Source organism: Geotrypetes seraphini, chromosome 8, assembly GCF_902459505.1.
Source record: "Geotrypetes seraphini chromosome 8, aGeoSer1.1, whole genome shotgun sequence".
NCBI classification, from domain to species: domain Eukaryota; kingdom Metazoa; phylum Chordata; class Amphibia; order Gymnophiona; family Dermophiidae; genus Geotrypetes; species Geotrypetes seraphini.
In genome coordinates this window covers 86560591-86585648 of record NC_047091.1, presented here as the reverse complement: position 1 = coordinate 86585648, position 25058 = coordinate 86560591, and the positions used below count along the sequence as shown (strand labels likewise).

The window sequence follows — 25058 nt, the reverse complement described above, 5'->3', positions numbered from 1 at the left end:
TGCTCTATCTGGCGAGCTAGTAATAACTCTTCTAGCACTAATAAATGTGGAAAGCTGGGACAGCTCAAAAAATATATACTTAACAGATTTATGCTATATGTATTTGATTTTTTAGCCCGTCCTCCCAGAAGAGCTCAGAATGGGTTACAAATCAGGTACTCAAGCATTTTCCCTATCTGTCCCAGTGGGTTCCCAGTCTATCTGGTGTAATTATTCACTTGCAAGGAAACTATAAAAAAGAGTATCCCCAATTGGAGCTCCCAAGTGTCCCAGCAAGGCCCCCAATTGGAGGTCTCAGCAAGAGAAAGTTCTTCCTCCGTTTCTGAGTTTCTTTAGTTAAGTCAGGATAAATCATGTCTATATTATCCTTACAGGGAACATCACATTTTTTAAAGAAAACACCGAGAGGAACTCTGTTCATCGGGTAAGTCTCTCTTGTCAGGATTCTTCTCCTCTACTGCCAACTCCTGACTATGTCTTTTTACCTTGCTGTGTTGTGTGCGATTCACTGTCTTTCTGGGGGGATTTTCAATTTTTTTTCCAATGACACAGATATTTTGCGTGTATTACACATGCAAAATATCTGTCCCATAAAAAAAATGAAAAAAAGCCCCCCCCCATAGCTGCCGATGCTCTCCCCACCCAAACTGAAAAAATGGCAGGAGAGTAGCATATTCTCACTGATGGGTGACGTCACCGACACAGCACCGGTACGGACCACTTTAAAAGTGCATTGCCACTTTAAGTCTTTAGAAAGTTCGTGATAGCCCGCACCGCGCATGCGCGAGTGCCTTCCTGCCCAGTTTCTTAGTTTCCGCGGATCTAAGAAGACGTGTTTTGTATTTCTTTTGCCTTGTGTAAAAAAAAAAAATTTCAAGTTTTATCTTGCCGGGGCCATTTTTCTTTCGATGTCCCTCCCGCAGATGGATTTTAAAAAGTGTGGAAGTTGTCCTCGCCCCATTTTCGTGACTGACTCGCATCGCTGGAGCCTGTTTGGAGCCTGAGCACCATCTGGAGACCTATTCCTACTGTTCTTCTCTACAAAAAAGAACTTGAAGAACCACCTCATTCAACAGCGATTTCTCTTCGGCGTTGCGATAGAAGGGGTCTCAACATCGCTACCGACGTTGACGGTGCTGTCCAAATCAACACTGACAGAAACAATTTTGGTGTCGCAGCCTTCTGTGGGTAAGCCGACTAAGAAGCCTTCCTCCAATCCATCTGGGCCTCAGATCACAGTAGCAGTGATCCAAGTCCTGCTGACCTCGAAGAAGCCCAAAAATCGCTCTACTCTGATATCGGTGAGTGCCTTGTCATCGGCCTCCTCATCGCCAGAGCGTAGAGCTGCACTGAAGGCAAAAAAGCCAGCAGTACTGGTGCTTACCCTCAAGCAACAAATTGAGCATTTCCAAATACTGGTGATGACCCAAATTGTTCCCACGTCAACACAGACTCTCCCGGTGCCAGTCCTTTCTGAGCCCAAGACACCAGTTGCACCTTCAGCTGAGACTCCATTGGTGCGGAAGCTTCCCACACTGGAATCGGAAACTTCAACTCGCCGGCACCAGTCATCCTTGACACAGACATCACCAGAGACGATTCCGGTGAAGTCCCAAAAGGTATTGCAAAAGCTAAAGCATATTGAGCCTTCGACACTGAGTCTTCGACATCGAGGACAGTCTGTTCAGGATTCAGACTTATGGGGAAACTCTGAACAGGATCCTCTTCTGTCTGAGGATGAAGATTCTTCTGGTGATGATTCACCTCTCAAAAGACTCCTGTGTTGTTTGAAAAGCCATCTTTTCCAGGTTTCTTTGTCAAATGTCAGAAACTTTATCCATTCCACTAGAAGCTGACTCAAAACAATCTAAACAGTTTTTGGAGGCTTTGGATTATGATAAACCGCCTAATGAACTGTTCAAGCTTCCCCTTCATGACATTTTACAGGAAACTTTTTAAAAAATCTGGAAACACCACTTTCAATTTCTGTGGCTCCTCGCAAGCTGGATTCACTGTACAGAGTGGTTCCTGTTCCTGGGTTTGACAAACCACAACTTCCACATGAGTCTCTCCTGGTGGCGTCTATCTTAAAGAAGTCTTCGGGGGCTAGTGTTTTGCATCTGTGCCCCCGGGCAGAGAGGGTAAAGCCATGGATCTGTTTGGCAAACGCCTTTATCAAAATGCCATGTTGGCCAACCACTCTAGCAACTACAATTTTCATTTTTCATTTTACCTCAAGTACTTGATTAAACAGATTTCAACTTTTCAGAAATACATCCCAGAGCGCAAACTTCCTGCTTTTCAGCATCATATTTCTGATCTGTTTCAGCTGAGGAAATATATGGTACGTTCTACTTACGATACATTTGAACTTACCTCTCATGTTGCAGCCATGTCCGTAGCCATGAAACGTCTGGCCTGGCTCCGTGTGTCTGAACTTGATGTGAACCATCAAGATAGGCTTGCAAATGCTCCGTGTCTTGGAGATGAGCTTTATGGTCCCTCCATGGACATGGCTACACAGAAGTTCTCTGCTCATGAGACCAGATGGGACATTCTGGTCAAGCCTAAAAAGAAGCCTCCACCTTCTCGTCCTTTCAGACCGGTTTCTTCTTACTAGCGATGGTTTGCTGCTAAGCTCACAGCTTGGGAAATAAAGCTAAGCTCACAGCTTGGGAAATAAAATCCTGGAATTAGAGACGGAAATGAGGAACGCCAACCTAGATGTGGTGGCGATATCCGGGACCTGGCTCACGGACTCCCATGGCTGGGACATAGTCATACCGGGTTACAACTTGCTTCGCCGAGACAGGAAGGGCAAATTGGGAGGAGGGGTAGCACTATATACCAAAGATGACATTAAAGTCACCAGAATTGCAAATGTCAGGTACACAGGGGAATCCCTTTGGGTGAATCTGGCTAGGGGGAAGGACAAATGCCTGTATCTTGGTGTAGTATACAGACCACCAAGACAGCAGGATGACCTGGATATGGAATTAATCGAGGAAATAGAGAATATCACCTTGCATGGGGACACTGTATTGTTAGGTGACTTCAATATGCCTGATGTGGACTGGACCACACTTTCCTCTGCGTCCAACAGCAGCAGAAGACTATTAAACTCTATTCAGGGAGCACGACTCAGGCAACTGGTATTGGAGCCAACAAGGGATCGGGCAATACTGGACCTGATACTTACCAATGGAGAAAGTGTCACAGAGGTCTTGGTGGGCGACAGGTTGGCCTCCAGTGACCACAACATGGTATGGTTCAATCTCAGGAAAGGTTTCACAAAATCTAACACATTAACCAAGGTCCTCAGCTTCAAGGACGCCAACTACGAGGGCATGGGGGATTTCATCCATCAGGCGCTGCATAACCGAGCAGAAACATATAATGTAGAAGTATTGTGGTCAACTCTAAAAGCTACCATACAAGAAGCAACCAACCACTTTATTAAAATGGTAAGTAAACGGCGAAGAAACAATAAGCCACAGTGGTTCTCTGCAGAGATCTCAGACCTCATAAAAGAAAAGAAAAGAGCGTTCATATCTTATAAACAATCAGGGAAGCAGGACTCTAGGGAAGACTATCTGGCCAAGTCAAGAGCAGTCAAAACAAAGGTCAAAGAGGCCAAATTTAGAATGGAGGAGAATCTAGCGAAAAACAACAAGAAGGGCAATAAACTCCTCTTCAGGTATATTAGTGACAGAAACAGAAACACAGGCGGGATAGTACGCCTTAAGAAACCAGACGGGAACTATGTAGAATCGGACTCTGAAAAGGCTGAACTATTAAATGAATACTTCTGCTCAGTCTTCACCCGTGAGGCGCCGGGATCCGGCCCTCAGCTGCAGACAAGGGATAGCTCTGCAGACCCATTTCGAAATTTCGAGTTTACACCCAGCACTGTCCACTTTGAACTATCTAATCTCAAGGTTAACAAAGCAATGGGGCCAGACAACCTACACCCCAGGGTACTCAGGGAATTAAGTGACGTCTTGGCGGAACCGCTATCCGCGCTCTTCAATCTCTCCCTTAGTACAGGTAAAGTCCCGACGGCTAACGTCATTCCACTCCACAAAAAAGGATGCAGGACGGAGGCTGCTAACTACAGACCAGTGAGTCTCACATCAATAGTGAGCAAGCTAATGGAAACTCTAATCAAACGCCAATTGGATACGATCTTAGACGAGGAGAATCTACGAGATACGCGTCAACATGGATTTACTAAGGGGAGGTCCTGCCAATCTAACCTAATCAGCTTCTTTGACTGGGTGACAGGGAAGCTAGATGTTGGGGAGTCCATAGACATCTTAAACTTGGATTTCAGCAAAGCATTCGATAGCGTGCCACACCGCAGGTTGTTGAACAAGATGAGCTCTATAGGATTAGGAGACACATTGACAGCATGGGTTAGGGACTGACTTGGAGGTAGGCTTCAGAGGGTGATGGTGAACGGCACCCCCTCCGAAAAGACAGAGGTGATCAGTGGAGTGCCGCAGGGCTCGGTCTTGGGCCCGATCCTATTCAACATCTTCATAAGGGACTTGGCTGAGGGACTTCAAGGTAAAATAGCGCTATTCGCCGATGACGCCAAACTATGCAATGTAGTAGGCAGGGAACACGTCAGACCAAAGCACAGGGCCAGACGGAAACTCAATGCCTGACAGTATGGTGCACGACCTACTCCTACTGGAGCACTGGTCCAGGACCTGGCAACTCAGTTTCAATACCGAAAAATGTAAAGTCATGCACCTGGGCAGCCAAAATCCATACAAGACGTACATCTTTAATGGTAAAATCCTACAAAGGACTGTAGCAGAATGTGACTTAGGGGTGATCATCAGTGAGGACATGAAGACTGCCAAGCAAGTGGAGAAAGCTTCATCTAAGGCTAGACAAATCATAGGTTGTATACGTAGGGGTTTCGTCAGCCGGAAGCCCAAAGTCATTATGCCATTGTACAGATCCATGGTGAGACCCCATCTGGAGTACTGTGTACAATTTTGGAGGCCGCATTACCGCAAAGATGTGCTGAGACTTGAGTCGGTCCAGCGTATGGCCACCCGGATGGTCTCGGGGCTCAAGGATCTCCCGTATGAGGAAAGGCTGAAAAAATTGCAGCTATACTCACTTGAGGAACGCAGAGAGAGGGGGGACATGATCGAGACGTTCAAATATCTCACGGGCCGTATAGAGGTGGAGGAGGATATCTTCTTTTTCAAAGGCCCCACGGCAACAAGAGGGCATCCGTGGAAAATCAGGGGCGGGTGACACCAGGAAATACTTCTTCACCGAGAGGGTGGTTGATCACTGGAATAATCTTCCACTGCAGGTGGTCGAGGCCAGGAGCATGCCTGATTTTAAGTCAAAATGGGATCGCCACGTGGGATCTCTTCACAGAGAAAGGTAGGGGAGGGTTATTGGGGTGGGCAGACTTGGTGGGCCGTGGCCCTTATCTGCCATCTATTTCTATGTTTCTATGTTTCTAAGCCTGCAGCTCCTGCTCATTCTCAATCTAGAAGGCAGAAACAGCAACCTCATTAATAACAAAAAACACAGGTTGCTCCCCAAAAACCTACACAGCCTTTTTGATGTGTTTCTTCAGGGCATAGCCACTGTCAGCATCTTACAGTCTTTGCCTCAGCCCATCGGAGGGCGTCTCCAATTTTTCATCGCTCACTGGGACTCATAACATCAGATCTTTGGGTCTTAACCATCATTCGTCAGGGTTACACTCTCCATTTTCACACCCTGCCTCCAGACCATCCTCCAAGAGAGTCTGCTTTGGATCCTGCACAGTCCTCTCTTCTTCTCCAGGAGGTTCAATCCCTTCTCCTGCTGAATGCCATCGAGCAAGTTCCTCTATCTCAGCAGAATTAGGGATTCTACTCCCGTTACTTCTTAGTTGCAAAGAAGACGGGAGGACTGAGACCCATTCTAGATCTCAGAGCTCTCAACAAATTTCTAGTCAAGGAGAAATTTTGGATGCTCTCCCTTGCCCTTCTTTATCCTCTTCTCAATCAGAACGATTGGCTATGCTCCCTGGATCTCAAGGAAGTCTACACACATATTCCAGTTCATCCGGCTTCCAGGAAATATCTTCATTTTCAGATACATCAATGTCACTACCAGTACAAGTTCCTTCCCTTTGATCTGGCGTCTTCTCCCAGAGTTTTCATAAAGTGCCTGATTGTAGTGGCTGCATCTCTCAGATTGCACGGCCTTCAAGTGTTTCCTTACCTGGACGACTGGTTTATCAAGGCTGTTTCATCTCAGGAAGTGGTTCAAGCAACCACTCTTTTCTTCAGGTTCTAGGATTCAAAGTCATCTTCCCAAATCATATCTCTTTCTGACTCAACGTCTTCAGTTCACTGGAGCTATCCTAGGCATCACTTTCATGAGAGCGTTTCTCCCTCTGGATCGACTTCAGGCTCTCATCCGCCTTTGTCAGCAACTGCTTCCTCTTTAATCCATTTCTGCAAGACACATGATGGTTCTTCTGGGCCACATGATTTACACTGTACATGTGACACCACTGGCATGACTACACCTTCGCACTCCTCAGTGGACCCTTGCGTCTCAGTCGTCTCAAGCGGCGGATCGTCTCTCACAGCATATATCTGTAACATCATCTATTCTGCAGTCGCTTCACGGTGGATGACCTCCTCCAATCTATCCAGAGGTCTCCTTTTTCACTTACCCCATCATAGTAACATAGTAACATAGTAACATCATCACAAGGTAATCACGACGGATGCATCCCCTTATGCTTGGGGTGCACATATGGACGATCTTCAGACCCAATGTCTCTGGACCGCCAGAGAACGGAAATTTCAAATCAATTTCCTGGAGCTCAGAGCAAAGTATTATGCCCTCAAGGCCTTCCATCATCTCCTCTGCCCTCAAGTTCTCCTCCTTCGCACAATCAAGAAGCAATGTACTACATAAACAAGCAAGAAACATAGAAACATAGAAATTGACGGCAGATAAGGGCCATGGCCCGTCCAGTCTGCCCACCCTAATGACCCATCCCTGCCTTTACTTTGCGAATAGATCCCAAGTGTCGATCCCATTTGGCCTTAAAATCAGGCACGCTGCTGGCCTCAATCACCTGAAGTGGAAGACTATTCCAGCGATCAACCACCCTTTCGGTGAAAAAGAATTTCCTGGTGTCACCACGCAGTTTCCCGCCTCTGATTTTCCACGGATGTCCTCTTGTTGCCGTGGGACCCTTGAAAAAGAAAATATTCTCCTCTGCATCGATGCGGCCCGTGAGATACTTGAACGTCTCGATCATGTCTCCCCTCTCTCTGCGCTCCTCGAGCGAGTATAGCTGTAATTTATCTAACCGTTCTTCGTACGGGAGATCCTTCAGTCCCGAGACCATCCGGGTGGCCATTCTCTGGACCGACTCCAGCCTCAGCACATCCTTACGGTAATGCGGCCTCCAGAATTGCACACAGTATTCCAGGTGGGGTCTCACCATGGATCTATACAGAGGCATAGTGACTTCAGGCTTATGGCTGACGAAACCCCTGCGTATGCAACCTATGATTTGTCTTGCCTTGGAAGAAGCTTGCTCCACTTGATTGGCAGCCTTCATGTCCTCACTGACGATCACCCCTATGTCCCGTTCTGCTACCGTTCTTATTAGGATCTCGCCATTAAGGGTATAAGTCCTGCATGGATTTTGGGTACCCAGGTGCATAACTTTGCATTTTTTGGCATTGAAGCTGAGCTGCCATGTCTTAGACCAGGTCTCTAGTAAGAGTAGATCGTGCATCATATTGTCGGGCATTGAATTTTTTTCTATTGTACTTTTGCCCACTACATTGCTTAGTTTGGCGTCATCGGCAAATAATGTTATCTTACCTTGGAGCCCTTCTGCCAAGTCCCTTATAAAGATATTGAATAGTATCGGGCCTAAGACAGAGCCCTGGGGCACCCCGCTGATCACCTCCGCCATTGCAGAGGGGGTGCCGTTAACCATCACCCTTTGAACCCTACCTCCAAGCCAGTTCCCAACCCACTTCGTCAATGTGTCGCCCAATCCTATGGAACTCATCTTGCTTAGCAACCTGCGATGAGGTACGCTATCGAATGCCTTGCTAAAGTCCAGGTATACGATGTCCAGGGACTCTCCAACATCTAACTTCCCCGTCACCCAGTCAAAGAAGCTGATCAGGTTGGATTGGCAGGATCTCCCCTTAGTAAATCAATGTTGACGGGGATCCCGTAGGTTCTCTTCATTCAGGATCGTATCTAATTGGTGCTTGATAAGAGTTTCCATTAGTTTGCTCACTATTGATGTGAGACTCACTGGTCTGTAGTTTGCCGCTTCTGTCTTGGAGCCTTTCTTGTGGAGTGGAATGACGTTAGCCTTCTTCCAGTCCAACGGGACACTACCTGAACTAAGGGAGAGGTTGAAGAGTGCTGACAGCGGCTCCGCCAAGACATCACTTAACTCCCTGAGCATCCTGGGGTGCAGGTTGTCCGGTTCCATTGCCTTGTAAACCTTGAGCTTTGACAGCTCCACGTAGACACTGTTGGGCGTGAATTTGAAATCGCTAAATGGGTCTACTGAGTCAGCCCTTGTCTGTAGCTGAGGTCCATGCCCCGGCGCTTCTCGGGTGAAGACAGAGCAGAAGTATTCATTTAACAGTTGGGCCTTTTCTGAGTCCTGTTGTGTCAGGAGGCCCAGAAAATCTGGACTTGGGCAACAGCTTACAACCTATTTTTAAAGGCTGTCTACATTCAAAGGGAGAAGAATTCCCTAGCAGACAACCTCAGCAGAATTCTTCAGCCTCATGAATGGACTCAACTCTGCAGCTCTGTAGTCCATCTTTGCTCAATGGGGCACTCCACAAGTGGACTTGTTTGGGGCTCCCCACAATCACCAGTTGCTCCAGACTATACTCTCCTCTCTGTCTGGAAGCTGATGCCTTTCTTCTGGATTGGACAGGTCTGTTTCTCTATGCATTCCTTCCAATTTCTCTCATGTTGAGGACTCTGTTCAAACTCAAATGAGAGGCGGCCACCATGATTTTCATTGTTCCTCGGTGGCCCAGGCAACATTGGTTCTCCCTTCTACTTCAGCTCAGTTCCAGGGAGCCCATACCTCTTCCAGTTTTTCCTACTCTGCTTACTCAGCATCAGGAATCACTTCTACATCCTAACCTGCAATCATTGCACCAGACAGCTTGATTTCTCTCGGGTTGTATCCATCTGACTTACATATCTCTCAGCTGGTTCGACATATTCTTGATGCCTCCAGGAAACCAGCCACCCAACAATGTTATCAACAAAAGTGGGCTAGGTTTTCTTCCTGGTGTCTTCTTCATCACCACGGTCCAACTTCCTTATCAGTAGATTTGGTGTTGGATTATCTACTTCATCTGTTTGTCTCTGGACTCAAATCTTCATCTGTCAGAGCCCATCTCAGTGCTATTACAGCTTTTCACATACCAGTTGAGGGAAAATCTCTCACTGCTCATCCTCTGGTCTCCAGATTTATGAAAGGACTTTTCAATGTTAAACCACCTCTCAAGCTTCCGCCTGTCGTCTGGGACCTTAATGTGGTTCTTTCCAGTTTGATGAAGCCACCATTTGAACCAATGGCCACAACTCATCTCAAGTTTCTCACCTGGAAAGTTGTCTTCCTTATTGCTCTCACCTCTGCCAGGAGGGTCAGTGAGTTACAAGCATTGGTGGCAGATCCACCCTTCACAGTTTTTCACCATGATAAAGTGGTTCTATGCACACATCCTAAGTTTCTACCAACAGTTGTCATGGAGTTTCATCTCAATCAGTCGAATGTTCTGCCAGTGTTTTTTCCTAAGCTTCATTCTCACACTGGAGAAACCGCTTTGCACACTCTGGACTGTAAACGTGCTTTGGCCTATTACATCGACAGGACAAAGCCTCATCGTACTTCTCCCCCAACTCTTTGTCTCCTTTGATCTTAACAAGTTGGGAACCATTTCTAACTGGGTGGCTGCCTGTATCTCATTCTGTTATGCTCAGACTGGACTGTCACTGGAGAGTCGTGTCACAGCCCACAAAATTAGAGCAATGGCAGCTTCTGTTGCTTTCCTTAGATCTACTCTCATTGAGGAAATCTGTAAAGCTGCCACCTGGTCCTCAGTTCATAGATTCACTTCTCACTATTGTCTGGAGTTTTTCTCCAGACGGGATGGGCACTTCGGCCAATCTGTATTACAAAATTTATTTTCCTAAAGGCCAACACGCTCACCATCCCGTTCTTGTTAGCTTGGAGATCACCCATCAATGAGAATATGCTGCCTGCTTGTCCTGGGAAAAAGCACACTTACCATAAGAGGTGTTATCCAGGGACAACAGGCAGATAGTCTCACATCCCACCCACCTCCCTGGGTTGGCTTCTTAACTGGCTTATCTTAAATGAGGGACTATGCACCTACGTCAGGCGGGAAGGCACTCGTGCATGTGCGGTGTGGGCTATCGCAAAATTTCTAAAGACTTAAAGTGGTGATGCACTTTTAAAGTGGTCTGTACTGGGGCTCCATCGTGACGTCACCCATCAGTGAGAATATCTGCCTGCTGTCCCTGGATAATACCTGTTATGGTAAGTAACTGTGCTATCTGGTAGTACTATAGGGAGCAGCCATTCCACCGGCTAAGTAAGTTAAGGGGGGAGAGGGCAGGGTCATCAGAGGCACGGGGGGGGGGGGGGTTGTGTGGCAGCGGGAGAAAGTAGGCATCTCTCCCACTGCCGAGGGGGTGTTGGGCTGTGTTGCCTGGTGGTGGGAGAGTGGGCATCTCTCTCACTGCCAGAGGGGTGTTGTTTACGGTGGGAGAGAGTGGGCATCTCTCCCACTGCTGAGGGGATGTTAGGGGGGTGGGGGTGTTGCTTTGTAACAGGAGAGAGTGGGCATCTCTCCCGCTGTCGGGTGGAGGATTGCTTGACTTCAGCAGCTCGATTTGTTGTTGGGTATTTTTTTGGTGTGTGTGTTTATTCTGTGCATGTGCCCATTCCTATTACCAGCGATGGGCACATGTAAATTTAGTGAATCTTCGCTACTCTCCGCCAATCTCAGCTATTACAGCAGCCTGTCAATTTTTAACATGACTTTTTGAGAATGTAGGCCTTTACAGCAACCCCTGCATTTCCACTACCTAAACCCAGAGCTGGTGCAAGAGCAGTTGAAGCCTAAATAATCCTTCAACCATACATCCCCTTCAATTAACTTTCAGGTCTCTAGCTAGCCTGCAATCCACACCTCTCCCCCACCACCACTGAAAGATTTTCAAATTAAACTTAACAATCATGATCCTCACACAAACATCCTATAAAAATGCAGGTTAAAGTTTGCCCTGATGTCCTTTCAGTTTCTGTGTCTGTCAGGAGCTATTGTTTTGCTTTTTGCTGCCTTGGGAAGGCGGGGTGATCACAAAGTCTTACCTAATGGTTGGGCCAGCCCTGCTTAAACCCCATACATAGCATTTCCAGAAAGAATCCTCAAACCTGCCTCTTTCCGGATTTAATTATTCAAATCTTTAGAGCTGAACTGTGCCTCTCCTTTCCCTCCTCACCTCTTTCTGGTCTGTTTACCTTCAATAACCCGCTTCTCTTTTCTTTAACATTGCAGGTCACCTGCAAAATTGGTTTTGGAGCATGGAACAAAAGCACATTGATAAGGAGCTGGCAGTGGACATCCAGAAGGTGAAACTCCTGCACCCCGTGTGCTGTAAGAGTACAGCCACTTTCCTCCTCTTCACCAGTATCACAATTAGTGTCTTATTGGGCATCCTAACAAGTGAGTCATTTGGGCATAGATGCTGATTAATTGTCTGTTTGCATGGCGGACTGAGGAGAAGTTTGTGTGAAGAGCTCAGGCCAGATGACAGCCGATTACACTAAGTAATTCAATTTTTGTTCCTGGGCAGTAAGTGTAATTTCCTAATTGCTCATACTTAAAAAGTATAGAAAATGTCTGTTATGAGGGGGCGGAGCCTGGATCGCTGAGAGATGGCAGCAAAATTCTATCTCTCCTCTCCTCCCGATTACTACTTTAATATTGCAACCAGCTTAACATCACAATCTGCATTATAACCTGCGCTTGAAAGCTGCGACTTGCTATTACATCAGAGTGAGTACCAACAAACAATGTAGAAATGACTTTCCTTGCTCAATGAGCAGTTCAGGAAAGAAACTGAAATAGGATGCTCCTACCCTGATGAAAATGGCGCCAGCACGTGAAAACCAGGACATATTGGACCCAATTTTGGCGGAACTCTCAACAGTCAAATCGATGATACAAGATAGTGTGTCTGATATTAACGCACTCCAAAGGGAAATAACAAATCTTTCAAATCAAATTCAATCCTGTGCATTTGCAATCCTGTGCACTTCTCAAATGGAGAATCGCCTGTCTTGTGCTGAAGATGGTGCCAAGATCAAGACACACTGGAAATGCTACAAAATGAAATTGAGGAAGCCAACAACTGCAGCAAGAGAAATAACTTGAGGATCAGTGGAATTCCAGCGTTTGTTGAAGACCTCATCCCTAAACTACTCAACATTTAATTTAACCACCCCTTCGAGGTAGAACAGGCCCACAGAATCCCTGCTCACAGGCATGAAAACATGTGTGGCCCTTGACCTATCGTATTTACAGGTCTACGCTTCCAACAAATTATGGAAATCTTACATCTTGCTAAACGTCCTGCACCTTTTCAATGGAATGGAAATAAAATTATAATTGTTCAAGACTTTGCACTTCAAACGGCACAATTGCGTAAACAATTTATAGCGCTTAGACCTCAACTCAAACAACTTGGGGCCAAGTATGGATTATTCTACTCTGCTAACTTCAAAGTTATTCTACACAACATAAGAACATAAGAATAGCCTTACTGGGTCAGACCAATGGTCCATCAAGCCCAGTAGCCCGTACTCACGGTGGTCAATCCAGGTCACTAGTACCTGGCAAAAACCTAAGATGTAGCAATATTCCATGCTACCAATACAGGGCAAGCAGTGGCTTCCCCCATGTCTTTCTCAATAACAAACTATGGACTTTTCCTCCAAGAACTTGTCCAAACCTTTCTTAAAATCAGCTATGCTATCCACTCTTACCACATCCTCTGGCATTGCGTTCCAGAGCTTAACTATTCTTTGAGTGAAAATAAATTTCCTCCTATTGGTTTTAAAAGTATTTCCCTGTAACTTCATCGAGTGTCCCCTAGTCTTTGTAATTTTTGTTCCAGCGAAAAATCGATCCACTTGTACCCGTTCTACTCCACTCAGGATTTTGTATACTTCAATCATATCTCCCCTCAGCCGTCTCTTTTCCAAGCTGAAGAGCCCTAACCGTTTTAGTCTTTCCTCATACGAGAGGAGTTCCATCCCCTTTACCATCTTGGTCGCTCTTCTTTGAACCTTTTCTAGTGCCACTATATCTTTCTTGAGATAAGGAGACCAGAATTGAATGCAATACTCCAAATGAGGTTGCACCAAGGAGCGATACAGGGGCATTATGACATTCTTAGCCTTGTTAACCATCTCCTTTTAAATAATTCCCAGCATCCTGTTTGCTTTTTTTGGCCGCCGCCACACATTGGGCGGAAGATTTCATTGTATTGTCTACAATGATATCCAGATCCTTTTCTTGGGCGCTAACCCCCAAGGTGGACCCTAGCATTCGGTAACTGTGATTCAGGTTATTTTTCCCAATGTGCATCACTTTTCATTTGTCCACATTAAATTTCATCTGCCACTTGGACGCCCAGTCTTCCAATTTCTTAAGGTCCACCTGCAATTTTTCACAATCTGCATGTGTTATAACAACACTTACTTTCACTGATCCTACCAAACTTGAGAGTTTTATTAATCGGCAACAATCTGCTGGCAGGAACCAAATTTCCTAAAGCGCTGCTTGTGCTTGCTTGTTATGGCAGCTTTTAAGCTGCATGCTCCAGGTCTAAAGAATGCATAGTTCTTATGCGTATATATACAAGTCTTCATGTTTAATTTACTGATTGATTATACTCACTTTTCTTCTCTGGTTCTATACATGTATGGTTATCATTTGTTCTTTTATGTCGGAAGGCATTGGTAGGTGAATGGGCTGCTCATTGCTCCATGCCAGTGCATTTTGTTCTTTTAATAGCTGTACAGATTTATGGATGACCAGCTCAGACCTGCTGGACAGTAACTCATCATTCCTTTTCTCAAGCTGGCAGACTCCACTGATTCACCGCTTCAGTATCATCCTTTTCAGCTCCCATAAGTTAACGGACTTCCAGGTACTGCTCTTTCAAAAACTTATCATGGGCACGATCTGTTTGTCAATCAGCATTCTGTTGAGCATGCTGCAAATTCATCTTATGGCACACCTCAAAGGCCTGCCTTACTGTCCAGACAATCCACATGGCTTGACACTTCTTTTTAGATTTGAACACATTGCATCTGAATATATTGCTCGCACCATCCCTTACAATATAACTTGAAATTTTAAGGTCTTGTGAATCATGAGATACATAAAATATTCTATAGACAGGATCGTACATTACCAACATCTTGCTCTCATCCTATGTCCATTCTTTCATCTTTTACTTTTTCAGTAAAATAGCTTTCATACCATCTACCAATACAATTATGCTCACTTTCTTTTTCTTGATGTTCTTTGCTTTGAACTCATACCTAATCCTCCTGAGGACTTCCATAATCTCTACATGACTGTTTGGCCTCGGTACATCCAAACTGCCAATGGTGGAAGCAGATGCCATGCTGGAAAGCTTCTTCATTGTGCAGCAGAAGTCGTGCATCCCCTCCATCCTCCACCAGGTTGTACTGGCCCCTCATCAGCATGTCCCCCTCCCCCTCCCCTTTCCCTTCACCCTTCAGCAGCACAGTCAGTGAAGCTCCAGCCCCTCGCTGTTGCTGCTGCCACCAGCACCAGCAGCGAGGCTTGCATGAAAGGACAGCTCCGGGCCAGTGGGTATGGTGCATCTACTCCTTCTCAGCCCTTTATCACAGCCAGGCAGCACCAAGAACAGTAGATTTCCCAGGCAGAGAAGCACAAACACCTCCCCTCTCCCCTCCAATTTGCACACTTTCATCCAACTTTCATCCAACTGTGTAAAGTTTTGGAGGCCACACAATTGGAAGGATGTGCTAAGAATGGAATCGGTTCAACGATTGGCCACCAAGATGGTCTCAGGGCTCAAAGATGTCCCTTATGAAGAACGACTAGGTATGTTGCACCTTTACTCTCTCGAGGAACGCAGAGAGAGGGGTGACATGATAGAGACGTTCAAATACGTTACTGGCCGCATTGAGATGGAAGAAGATATCTTCTTCCTTACAGGCCCTACGGCGACAAGGGGGCATCCGCTGAAAATCAGGGGCGGGAGATTCCATTGTGACACCAGGAAGTACTTCTTCACCGAAAGAGTGGTCGACCGTTGGAATAATCTTCCACTTCAGGTAGTTGAGGCCAGTAACGTGACTGATTTTAAGATCAAATGGGATCAACACGTGGGCTCACTTCAAAGAGGAACTTAGAGGGGAGGGTTATTTGAGTGGGCAGACTTGTTGGGCCGTAGGCCCTTTTCTGCCGTCATATTCTATGTTTCTATGTTTCTAACTGCATGAGCCTAGATGTCAAAAGCTCAGCACTAGACTTGATGAGACCAAGATCTCTGATCAAATTGTTAAAGTCTTTTTAGCTTGAATAGCTGCACAACTGATATTGTAATCTAGATCTACAATGTCTCCTTCACTCTCTGTCTTGCTGCTCTCTCTCTGGGGAAGTGGGTATGGGGAGCTCAAGTCAATGCTTATGTTTTATTAAATGTGACACTGGGGCGATGGATGAAGGCATGTCCAGATATGTGATTGCAGATGCATGCTTGCCAGTTCAACATTTAGAAGGGTCACCATGCAGAAAGAGCAGTTGAGTGGTTAGTGGGTTCCTGCCAAATTCTTGGTTTAGCAAACCTCATGGCTCTCTTTTCCAGTAGAAGAAGAAAATGAAATTGTGGTAATGAAAACAATAAATTTATTTCACCTATGACTAATCTGTATGAGAATCTCGCAACATATTTCATATATGATATACTGTATTTTTAAATAATATTGAAAATTTTTAAATTTAAATATTAAAAAAAATTAAATATTCTACAAAATTTTATAGCACAAACTTCCACCATCTAGTGAGAAACAAAATTGCCTTACCTTCCAGAGTTTTTTGGCATGCAGACAGGCATGCCGAAATATGCTTTATAGACATCATACATCTTTGCAGATGCTTCTATGGTATACTTTTTCCTTCTTGTCTTGATAAATTGGCTACATACATAGCAAAATGCATCTGCCAGATGTTTGCAACCTCTGGATGTCATCAAAAACAATGCAGATATGTTACCCCTTAGGCAGTTGGAACTGAACTCAGCTGGTAGGCTAAAGATCTCTATAGTTATTGTACTGTACTACTATTTATATTGTAGGAAAGTTCTAGAAAATTCTAGAGGTTACTCTAAGGAATCCTCTTACTAAGGCCTATGGCCAAAATTAGTGCAGCAGGCGTCTACTGTCAGTTTTGGTCCCTAAGTTTACTCAACTTGGAAACAATCTGGAATGTTCTGCAAAAAAGGTAAATTTCAAAATATCAGTGTCCTGGTCACGAAAGCAAATTTTGAGGGGAATGATAACCATTTTCTATACTTTTATGGCATAGGCAATTAAGAAAGAACACTTATTACCCAAGAACAACAAAAAAAATGTTGTTACATAGTGTTACCACAACAGTAAAATTATCCCAGCTTAGAGGGCTACAAAATCATTAAAGGGTTTATTTGACACAACGTCTAAGCCAAGAACTCTGGAAGTAATGCATAAAGCTTATGTAGGCACAGGTGTGTAGTTACTGGAGGCTACTGGGCACACAGCAGAGGTGTTCAGTACAGAAGTTAGCAGGGTAGACGTTAAGTTAGCATGGTAGACATTGGTACATAGCATATTAAAATAAATGGTAATAAGGTTGTTGGATATTCTACTGCAATGCAGAGCAGTACACAGAAGATTTTAAGATGAGCATCAAGAACATAGCTACCATTGGTACTGGGCACCTAACACCCTGCTGTCCACCCCTGTGATCTTGTATCTCTCTTTCTTCCTCCTCCCCACCAGCTGGTTCTGGCATCTCTCCCTGTGCCACCTCTCCCCATCAAGCAAATTTACAAATAATCAGCAGCAGTAGCACTGAAGACAGGTTTTCTCCAACCAGCCCCAGGGCTTTCCCTCAGCAGAGGATACAAAATGCAGCAGAGGGAAGGTATTGGGGCTGGCCAGAGGAGGCCTCTCTTTAGTGCTTCCATTGCTGGTGACCTCACATAAATCTGAAGGAGGCACAGGAAGATATGCTAGTCCAAGAGTGAGGGAGAGATGCTATACCTACATTGAGTGGGAGAGGGAAGAGAGAGAACCCAAGGCAGAGGGGAGGAAAGGGAGACATGCCAGACCTGCAGTGGGGGGGGGGGGGAAGGAAAAGAAGTTGAATCTACTGTAGGAAGGAGTGAGCGATGCCAGACCTTCAGAGAGATAGATGCTGGACCAATGGAGCAAGAAAGGGAAGGAAGAAGACAAATGCCAAACTATGGTGGGCACAAATACCAGACCCCTGAAGAGACAGGAAAGAGAGAGAATGAATTAGGAAGCCTAAGGGGAAGAAAGGGGGATAGATCTTGGACTGGGGGGGGGGGGGTTCAGGAGAGCAGAAGGAAGAGAGAGAGAGAGAGAGAGAGAGAGAGATACTGGACCAATGGAGCTAAGGAGGAAGAGAGAGATACTGAATTGTGGAGGGAGGAGAACCTAGGCAGCAGAAGGAATAGAAATGCTGACCCCAGAGTTGGTTGCCATTTTATGTAAGTTACTGAAGCACATTTTGCTTTTCCTTTGCAGCGTTTCTATCAACACAAGACCTGGTGGTTGAACACACAGTGGAAATAAAAGGCATTCAGTATGAGAGCAGCTTGCAAAATAGTACCTCTGAGTACTACAGAACTTTAACCAGTGCTCTACACAGATTGGTATGTGTTAATTGTAGAAGCAATCATCTTCATCACAGCATCCTCCACTGCTTTGGTACTAGCTGTCCTCAAGGATGTGATCCTCATATTCCCTAGGAATGGAATTTAGCCAGTGCCCTAAGGGCAACTTCTGGGCTTTGATAGTTGCCTAAGAATCTACCAGTGGTGAAGACTTGCAGATTAGTGTGAAGCTGAGGGTTTAGAAGAGGGCAGGAGACTGAGAAATATGTGAGATGAGCCAGTCTCTTTGTGAAGTCTCAGGTAAAGGGCTAGATTTAAACTTTGGGATAGTAAGTGTTGTGTTCCCTCAGCTATAGGATGGATAGAGCAGACTTGTTAAAGGTAGTAGCAAACATTTACAAATCTGAAATCTGCGATTGGCAGCTGGCCTACTTCCTTGGCAGTGTGGACCAGAATGACTGGGCAGACTGGACGGGTAGATTAGTCTTTTTGTACTGGTATCTATCTAATATAATAAAGCCCTAAGCGCGCATGCACACTCCCACCTGCATGCTCCCATTTTCCGTGTGCTGTAGGGCACCGCAGGTAGGAGTGCGCATGCGCGAGAATCCCCCAAGGCGGATGTCAGCCGCGGCGGCTGTCAGCGGCGGCTGTCAGTGGCTGAAGGCCGCTGTGGCAGATGGCTGAAGTCTGGCTGGAGGAGGACGAGGAGGAGCTGCGAGTGCTCCGCAGAGGCAGGAAGTGAGGAGAGAGAGACAGAGACAGATGGATGAGAAGGACAGAGGGGCTACTAGGGGGACCAGGAGAGATGGTAGGGGATAGGGAGAGATAGACTTCAGGGAGTGTGGAGGGGGCAGGAGAGAGAGATGGTCTTGGGGAAGGACAGAGGGGGACAGGAAAGGGAAGGATGGCAAAAGAGGTGAAACAAGGTCAGAGAGTGATGGTAGAGGGTGTGAAAGGGGGAAAGGGAAAGATGGAAATGGTAGGACCACTGCTGCTTTGGGGCACTGAGGGAGGAAAGGTTGATACGTCAGGACTGCTGCTGCTGCCTCAGGTAAGTAAAGACCCTGTCAGGAGGATTTGTGGGCTAGATGGATTTTTTGCCTCAAGGGGTAAATTTGGTTTTTGGATAGTATATAATTTCTTTGTAATCCATATCTTATTATGTTTGAATGGATGTAATAATGTTGAAAATACTTAATTAAAAAAAAAAAAAGACCCTGTCAGGAGGGCCAAAAGGGTACAAAGGAAATGGTGAAAGGTGAGGTGGTTGGACTGGGATCAGTAGGAGGCAGGGTCCGGACATGATAGAGGTGGGGCATGGGTGAGGTCAGAGTCAGGGTCAGGGTATAGGTGGGGCTATTCTAGCACCCATTACTGTAACGAATGTAACGGGCTAAAACATAGTAACATAGTAGATGACAGCAGATAAAGACTCGAATGGTCCATCCAGTATATATCTAGGAAACCATGTTTAGTTGAAATCTCATACTAATCACATCTTTTACACTGGATATTTCTTGTCCATTTATGTCTTCATAAGGCTGCAGGACCATAGCTTCACCACAAACTTTGAACTCCATGTAGGGTATTATTGGCCAGTGCCCTCTTTTCTGTTTTAGAGTGAGTATATGACTCATTTTAGATTGCTATATGCTTTACAGTCTTGGAAACTCATATATAAGGGTAAATTAAAAAAAAAGTAAAGGCAAAATACATTTAACGGCTTTAATAGAAGCAATTGAACGTATCCCTTTTCCACATAGTCCCCATGCGAGGCAACACAAGTAGCTTCTGTATTCCTGCAGAGAAGAAATTTTTTGGTTGCTTCTGAAGCCAAGTGAGCACCACTTCCTTTACTTCATCATGCTTTGTCTTTTGTTCTCCTGGTTGCAGTGATGCACTCATGTCTTGTTGCTGGAGACAATTCTCTCCAGAATACTAAGATCTTCTTCATACCATCTCAGGAACTTGGTCGCAACCTCCACATGCCGTTGCTTGTGCAGATCAGTAAGCTGTTTGGGAATCTGTGGCGTGCAGACTTACCTTTATCCCAAGTCATCATGCATTATGGCAAATGCAGATCCATAGCTGATGTCCAAATTTGCAGCCAATTGAGACACCATCCATCGGTCTTCTCTAATCAATGCTTCTGTCCTGTCAATGTGCTCTTGTGTGCACGATGTTGATGGGTGACCAGAACAACCTTCGTCGGTTACACCTTTTCTTCCCACTTTAAACTTTTTTACCCACTCAAACCTTTTGTTGATTCATGGTGCTGTCCATACTGAGTCAATATCCAATGGTGAATTTCCAAAGGTTTCACTTCCTCTGCCTAAAGAAAGCACACTAGTTCACATTGTTCTTCAATGGTGCAATCTTACAATGGAGCATCCATATTTCTGACCTCATGGCTGCCACATGATTAAAGGCCGAGCACTACACTGTGCATGGACAAATTATCCAACAGGCAATGTACGAGTACTTATCTTACATTTTGCTAACTCTTCTGATTATCGCTTATTTTAACAAATTCCTTTAATTTCTGATTTGCCCTCGTATTTATTTTTCAAGGATCTTCCTACCTACCCCACTGATGACTTACTAGTAAAATGGTCATAAGAACATAAGAATTGTCCTATTGGTTGAAATCAAAGGTCCACCTAGCCAAGTATCCTGTTTCCAATCCAAGTTGCAACTACTTGTCAGGATCCCCCCAAAGTAGCAATAATCCATGCTACTTATCCTCAGGTCTTCCTTAATAATGGTTTATGGCAGTAATTCCCAAACCTGGTCCCAGAAGCACCCCAGCCAATCAGGGTTTTTAGGATATCCACATTGAATATTCATGAGAGAGATTTGCATGCAGTAGAGGCAGTACATGCAAATATCTCTCATGAATATTCATCGTGAATACCTGAAAACCTGATTTTCTGGAGTACCTCCAGAAGCAGGTTTGGGAATCCATGATTTATGTACTTTTCCCTAAGAATTTCTCCAAACCTTTTTTAAAATCCAGCTGCGCTAGCTACACCTGTCTTCTGTTTAGCAGGATAATTTCACATGATATAAGAGGTAGAGTTATGAGTCAGTTAATATTTAGAGCTGGGTAGGTTGATGATCTTTGGGTGCTTGATAAATATCTCTGTATGAAGAGTGTTTGTAGCTGTGTCATCTTGTCCAGGCCTTAATCTGAGGATTTTTTTTTTTTAATTGTAGATTAACTCTAGCTTCAAGCATTCAAGTCTGGAGGGCAACTATGTCAATAGCTCCATTCTGTACTTCTGGTGAGTGGTTTCTATAACTAGTTGTGCTGCTTAAGTCCTGTTAGTCACAGTTTTATCCCCAGCTTTCCCTAAGCCAACTTCTTGATCATTAAATGTCAAAATGTACATTGCTGCTTACGCCTTTCAGCGCTATATAATTGATAAGTAGTAGTAATCTCACTGAAAAGATTAGGTCCCAATTACTGCCCCACACTCTCTGTCATTCACAAGTCAGATGCATCTGGGGACAATATCTTAGAGACAACAAACTATCTCCCAAACATGTCATTTATTGAATGTTCTGTAACTCTTTTTATATCATTTTACATGAATCAGTGTCGTCAGCATGTGTCAGCATGTGACGTAAATACAAACCATATATGGACACAGGTCACATAAAACTTTAAAGAAATAACAAGCATCTTACTATCTAAAGGCCAAAGTTTAAAGGTGCTTTGGTCAGCAGAGCCTTTTTCTTTATCTAAAGCTTCTTGCAAATACAGCTTATGAAAACAATTGAATTCACTTCACAACAAGATAAGAACACACATCTTCTCAAACATAAAATGGCCTTGCAGTATTTCAACAAGAGAAGGAAATCAAACAAGGTCTGGATTTACAGCTTCAAACACAGCCTAAGGAAAACTACACGTATCCCTTCACTCACCCTATATCATTCTCCCTACTATTAATAGGGAGAGGGTGAAAGGTTCTATTCTGTTATCAAAGCTTAGCAGTGCTCCTGTTTCATACTGCCCATAAACTGGAAATACTGCTGAGATTTCAGATGGTCAGAGGCTGAGATGATTTGGAGGAGTGTTTGGGTAGATATGTTATTAGATCTACAGGAGTGCCCAGCACACACCCACTTCCACAAACAGATGAAACAGGACACTATCATAGGGGAAGTTTCTCAAAACCCACTGTGCCTTTAATGATGATCGCTAAACCAGTTCCAGCCAGTTTAGCATGGAAGTATTCTACTGGCCAATTTTCAAAAAGGCTCATTGTGGTCTTTTCCGAGCTTCCTGGCAGACTCCAACCCTGCCATGCAAATGTATTACAACAAGGTCATTAATATTTAAAAGAGCACTCCGGGTGATTCTCTATTATTGCCAGGTGATTCTCTAATCTCACTGTCCTACATTTACGGGCAAAATTTTCTGGCAGGTCTGAGCTGTTGTAGCATTATTTTCTGGTCAGTGCCTGAGCACTGATTAGCTCAGGCATTGACAGGAAAGTAAGGCTTGACAGCTCAGACCTGCCAGAAAATTTTGCCCCTCCCACTGAAAGGAGGGATGCCCAACTCCTTCCTGCCACCGCCATCAAGCAACCCCCCTGACACCCCCCAGCAGTGGGAGGGATGCCCACTCTCTCCCATCACCGCTGTCAAGCAACCCCCTGACACATACGTGCGCCACCCCCCCCCAGCAACAGGAGGCATGCACACTCCCTCTCGCCACCGCTGTTGTGCTCCCTGATGCTCCCTGCCCCCCTACCTTGTTCACAAAAGCTAGCCGGAGAAATGCCTACTCCCTCCCTATGGGAGGGGCCTTAGGCATCAGGCAATCTCTCCTTAAGGGTGGTTGAGTACTGAAAAGTTGGAAATTCAGAGAGCTAAGTTGGTGCTCTACAGTAAGCTCACCATTATATGTCCTTAAAAACACCTGCAATTTATCCTTTCATGTGTTCTTATGTGATGAATAATTCCAGAACTATGACACTGTATATTGAACACTTCCTTCTCCACTCTCTAAGAGCTCTCTGTTCTAGCTTACCTTCCTCTCTGAGTCTTTCTCTGTTCTCTTCCTCCTTGGTTCGCCTCCATGTGAAGTGGAGTAGCTAATGGTTAGTGTAGCAAACTATGATCCTGGGGAACTGGGTTCAATTCCCACTGCAGCTCCTTATGAACTTGGACAAGTCACCTAACTCGCCATTGCATTAGGGACAAAGAAAGTACCTGCATATAATGTGTACGGCATTATATACATCTAGCAGTGCTGTAGAAATGACTAGCAGTAGTAGGTTCTATCTGTTGGTTTTATTAGTAATATTGTCATGCCCCCCTCATACACATGACCTTTTGCTCCTATTATTGATGCCCCTTTTTGTTTTATTTCTTATCTATTTAATCCTTCTGGAAGTTTCTTTAATATCATTTGAAATAGTTTCTTATGTGATGGCCACTTTGCTGATGTATGCCTGATGTATGTCTCCTTTTTTGTGGGTAGGAATGGAAATGGTAGTGTTATGGTATGGTGTCGTTTGCGATTGCATCGATCCTGGTTATCCTGGAGGCCTGCCCTCGTTGAAGTTACCCTTCGTCAAGGCCTGAGCATAGCCCTGAAGGGAAACAGCATCCCTCTTGCACACCATGGGAACATCTTGTCTGCTTCTCTCATGGGTAGGTGGAGTGCCCCTTACTGGCTAGAGCTGGATTAAGGCATAGGTAGATTTACCAGAAGTCCGGGTTTCACGGACATGTCCTCTTTTAGAGGACTCTGTTGGAAGTCTGAGCAGGTTTTTTATTTTGCTACTTTTGTCCAGGGAAACTGGACATCTGGTAACCCTACAGCAGCTTGCGCACCTATCTGAAGTCTCTTCCCCTCTCCTCCACCTACCCACCCTGGTGCGATTCGTGCTTGCTCACCATTTTTCCCAGCAGCGCTGCTGTAACTCTTCAGGCCAATGGCAGTGTGTGTGAAGTAAACACACTGCCTTCAGTGACCCTGAAGCTTTCTTTCTGCTACTGCTTCCCACCTATGAGGAGACAGGAAGCAGTAGCAGAGAGAAAGCTTCTGGGTCACTGAAGGCAGCATGTGAAATGAACAGGGTCCGTTTCTTGGTTCCGAAACTGCCCTGCACACACCCTGTCGCTTGTTCAGAATCTGGAGGCATTCCCCTTAGGAAGGAAGGATACGCAGACTGTCCTAAAGGAATTGCCTGTTCTTTATTAGCTTACATCCAGTTTTTATACCTTTTTTTTTTACAAGGGTCAGTGGTAACCAACACAAGAAAAGGGGGTTGGACAAGAAAGGGGGGTGGGTGGGTGAGCAGGATATGTGCTTCATTGTCTAAATCTAAAGGTACTAAAGCTTCCCTTATCTCTCTCAACCAGTACATAGCAGTGGGGGAGGGGGGGGGGTCGAACCTCCATTGTCTCAAGCAGCTAACTTCATTAACAAGATTAAATGGCCTTGTCTCAGAACATCAGCAGAATAAACACAAACACTGTCTGTGTTTGAGCCCCTCCAGCACAGACAGAGACAGAAGACTTATAAGATATATGTGTCCTTTCAAATGTGTCCTTTCAATCCCCTCTTACATCATGAAAATGACGTCATAAATGCACAGCATGAGCGTGGAGGGAGAGATATTCTAGATATGTCTCTTGAGGAGGGGTTTTAGGAGCTGTACAGAGACTGCTTCTGTGTTCTTGTGAATGAGAGAGAACACACAAAGAAAGAGAGAAAAACAGGGGGGTGGGGAGGGCGATGTCCCAAGCTTCAGATAGAGTGCGAGGGGGCTTTTATAGTTTTGAAACTTATTCTAAAATACAGAATAAACATAGTAAACTTGTGCTAGACAGAAAAAAGAATAGGCTGCAGTCGAATGTAATTTCCAGTATGCCTCTGACAATAGTTTCTGATTAATCTTAGTTATCTGTGCACCTGGACCCACTGTACATCCCAAGCTGTCCATCCCAAGCATCAGACATCAACATATTAACACCTTTTAGCTATAAGTTGATCT

At 45.0% G+C, this 25058-nt stretch overlaps 1 protein-coding gene across 1 annotated transcript in view; it reads left to right on the top strand.

The window, feature by feature from the left end:
- The window catches only part of TMPRSS9 (transmembrane serine protease 9), a 162885-nt gene that overhangs the window by 22262 nt on the left and 115565 nt on the right, over positions 1-25058 (top strand). Inside the window, exons 3-7 of the mRNA XM_033956023.1 lie at positions 375-424; positions 11634-11801; positions 17951-18078; positions 21259-21326; positions 23537-23709. Of these exons, the coding sequence (XP_033811914.1) occupies positions 11660-11801; positions 17951-18078; positions 21259-21326; positions 23537-23709 (511 nt within the window). The 5' untranslated portion in view covers positions 375-424; positions 11634-11659. The remainder of the gene's footprint in view (positions 1-374; positions 425-11633; positions 11802-17950; positions 18079-21258; positions 21327-23536; positions 23710-25058) is intronic.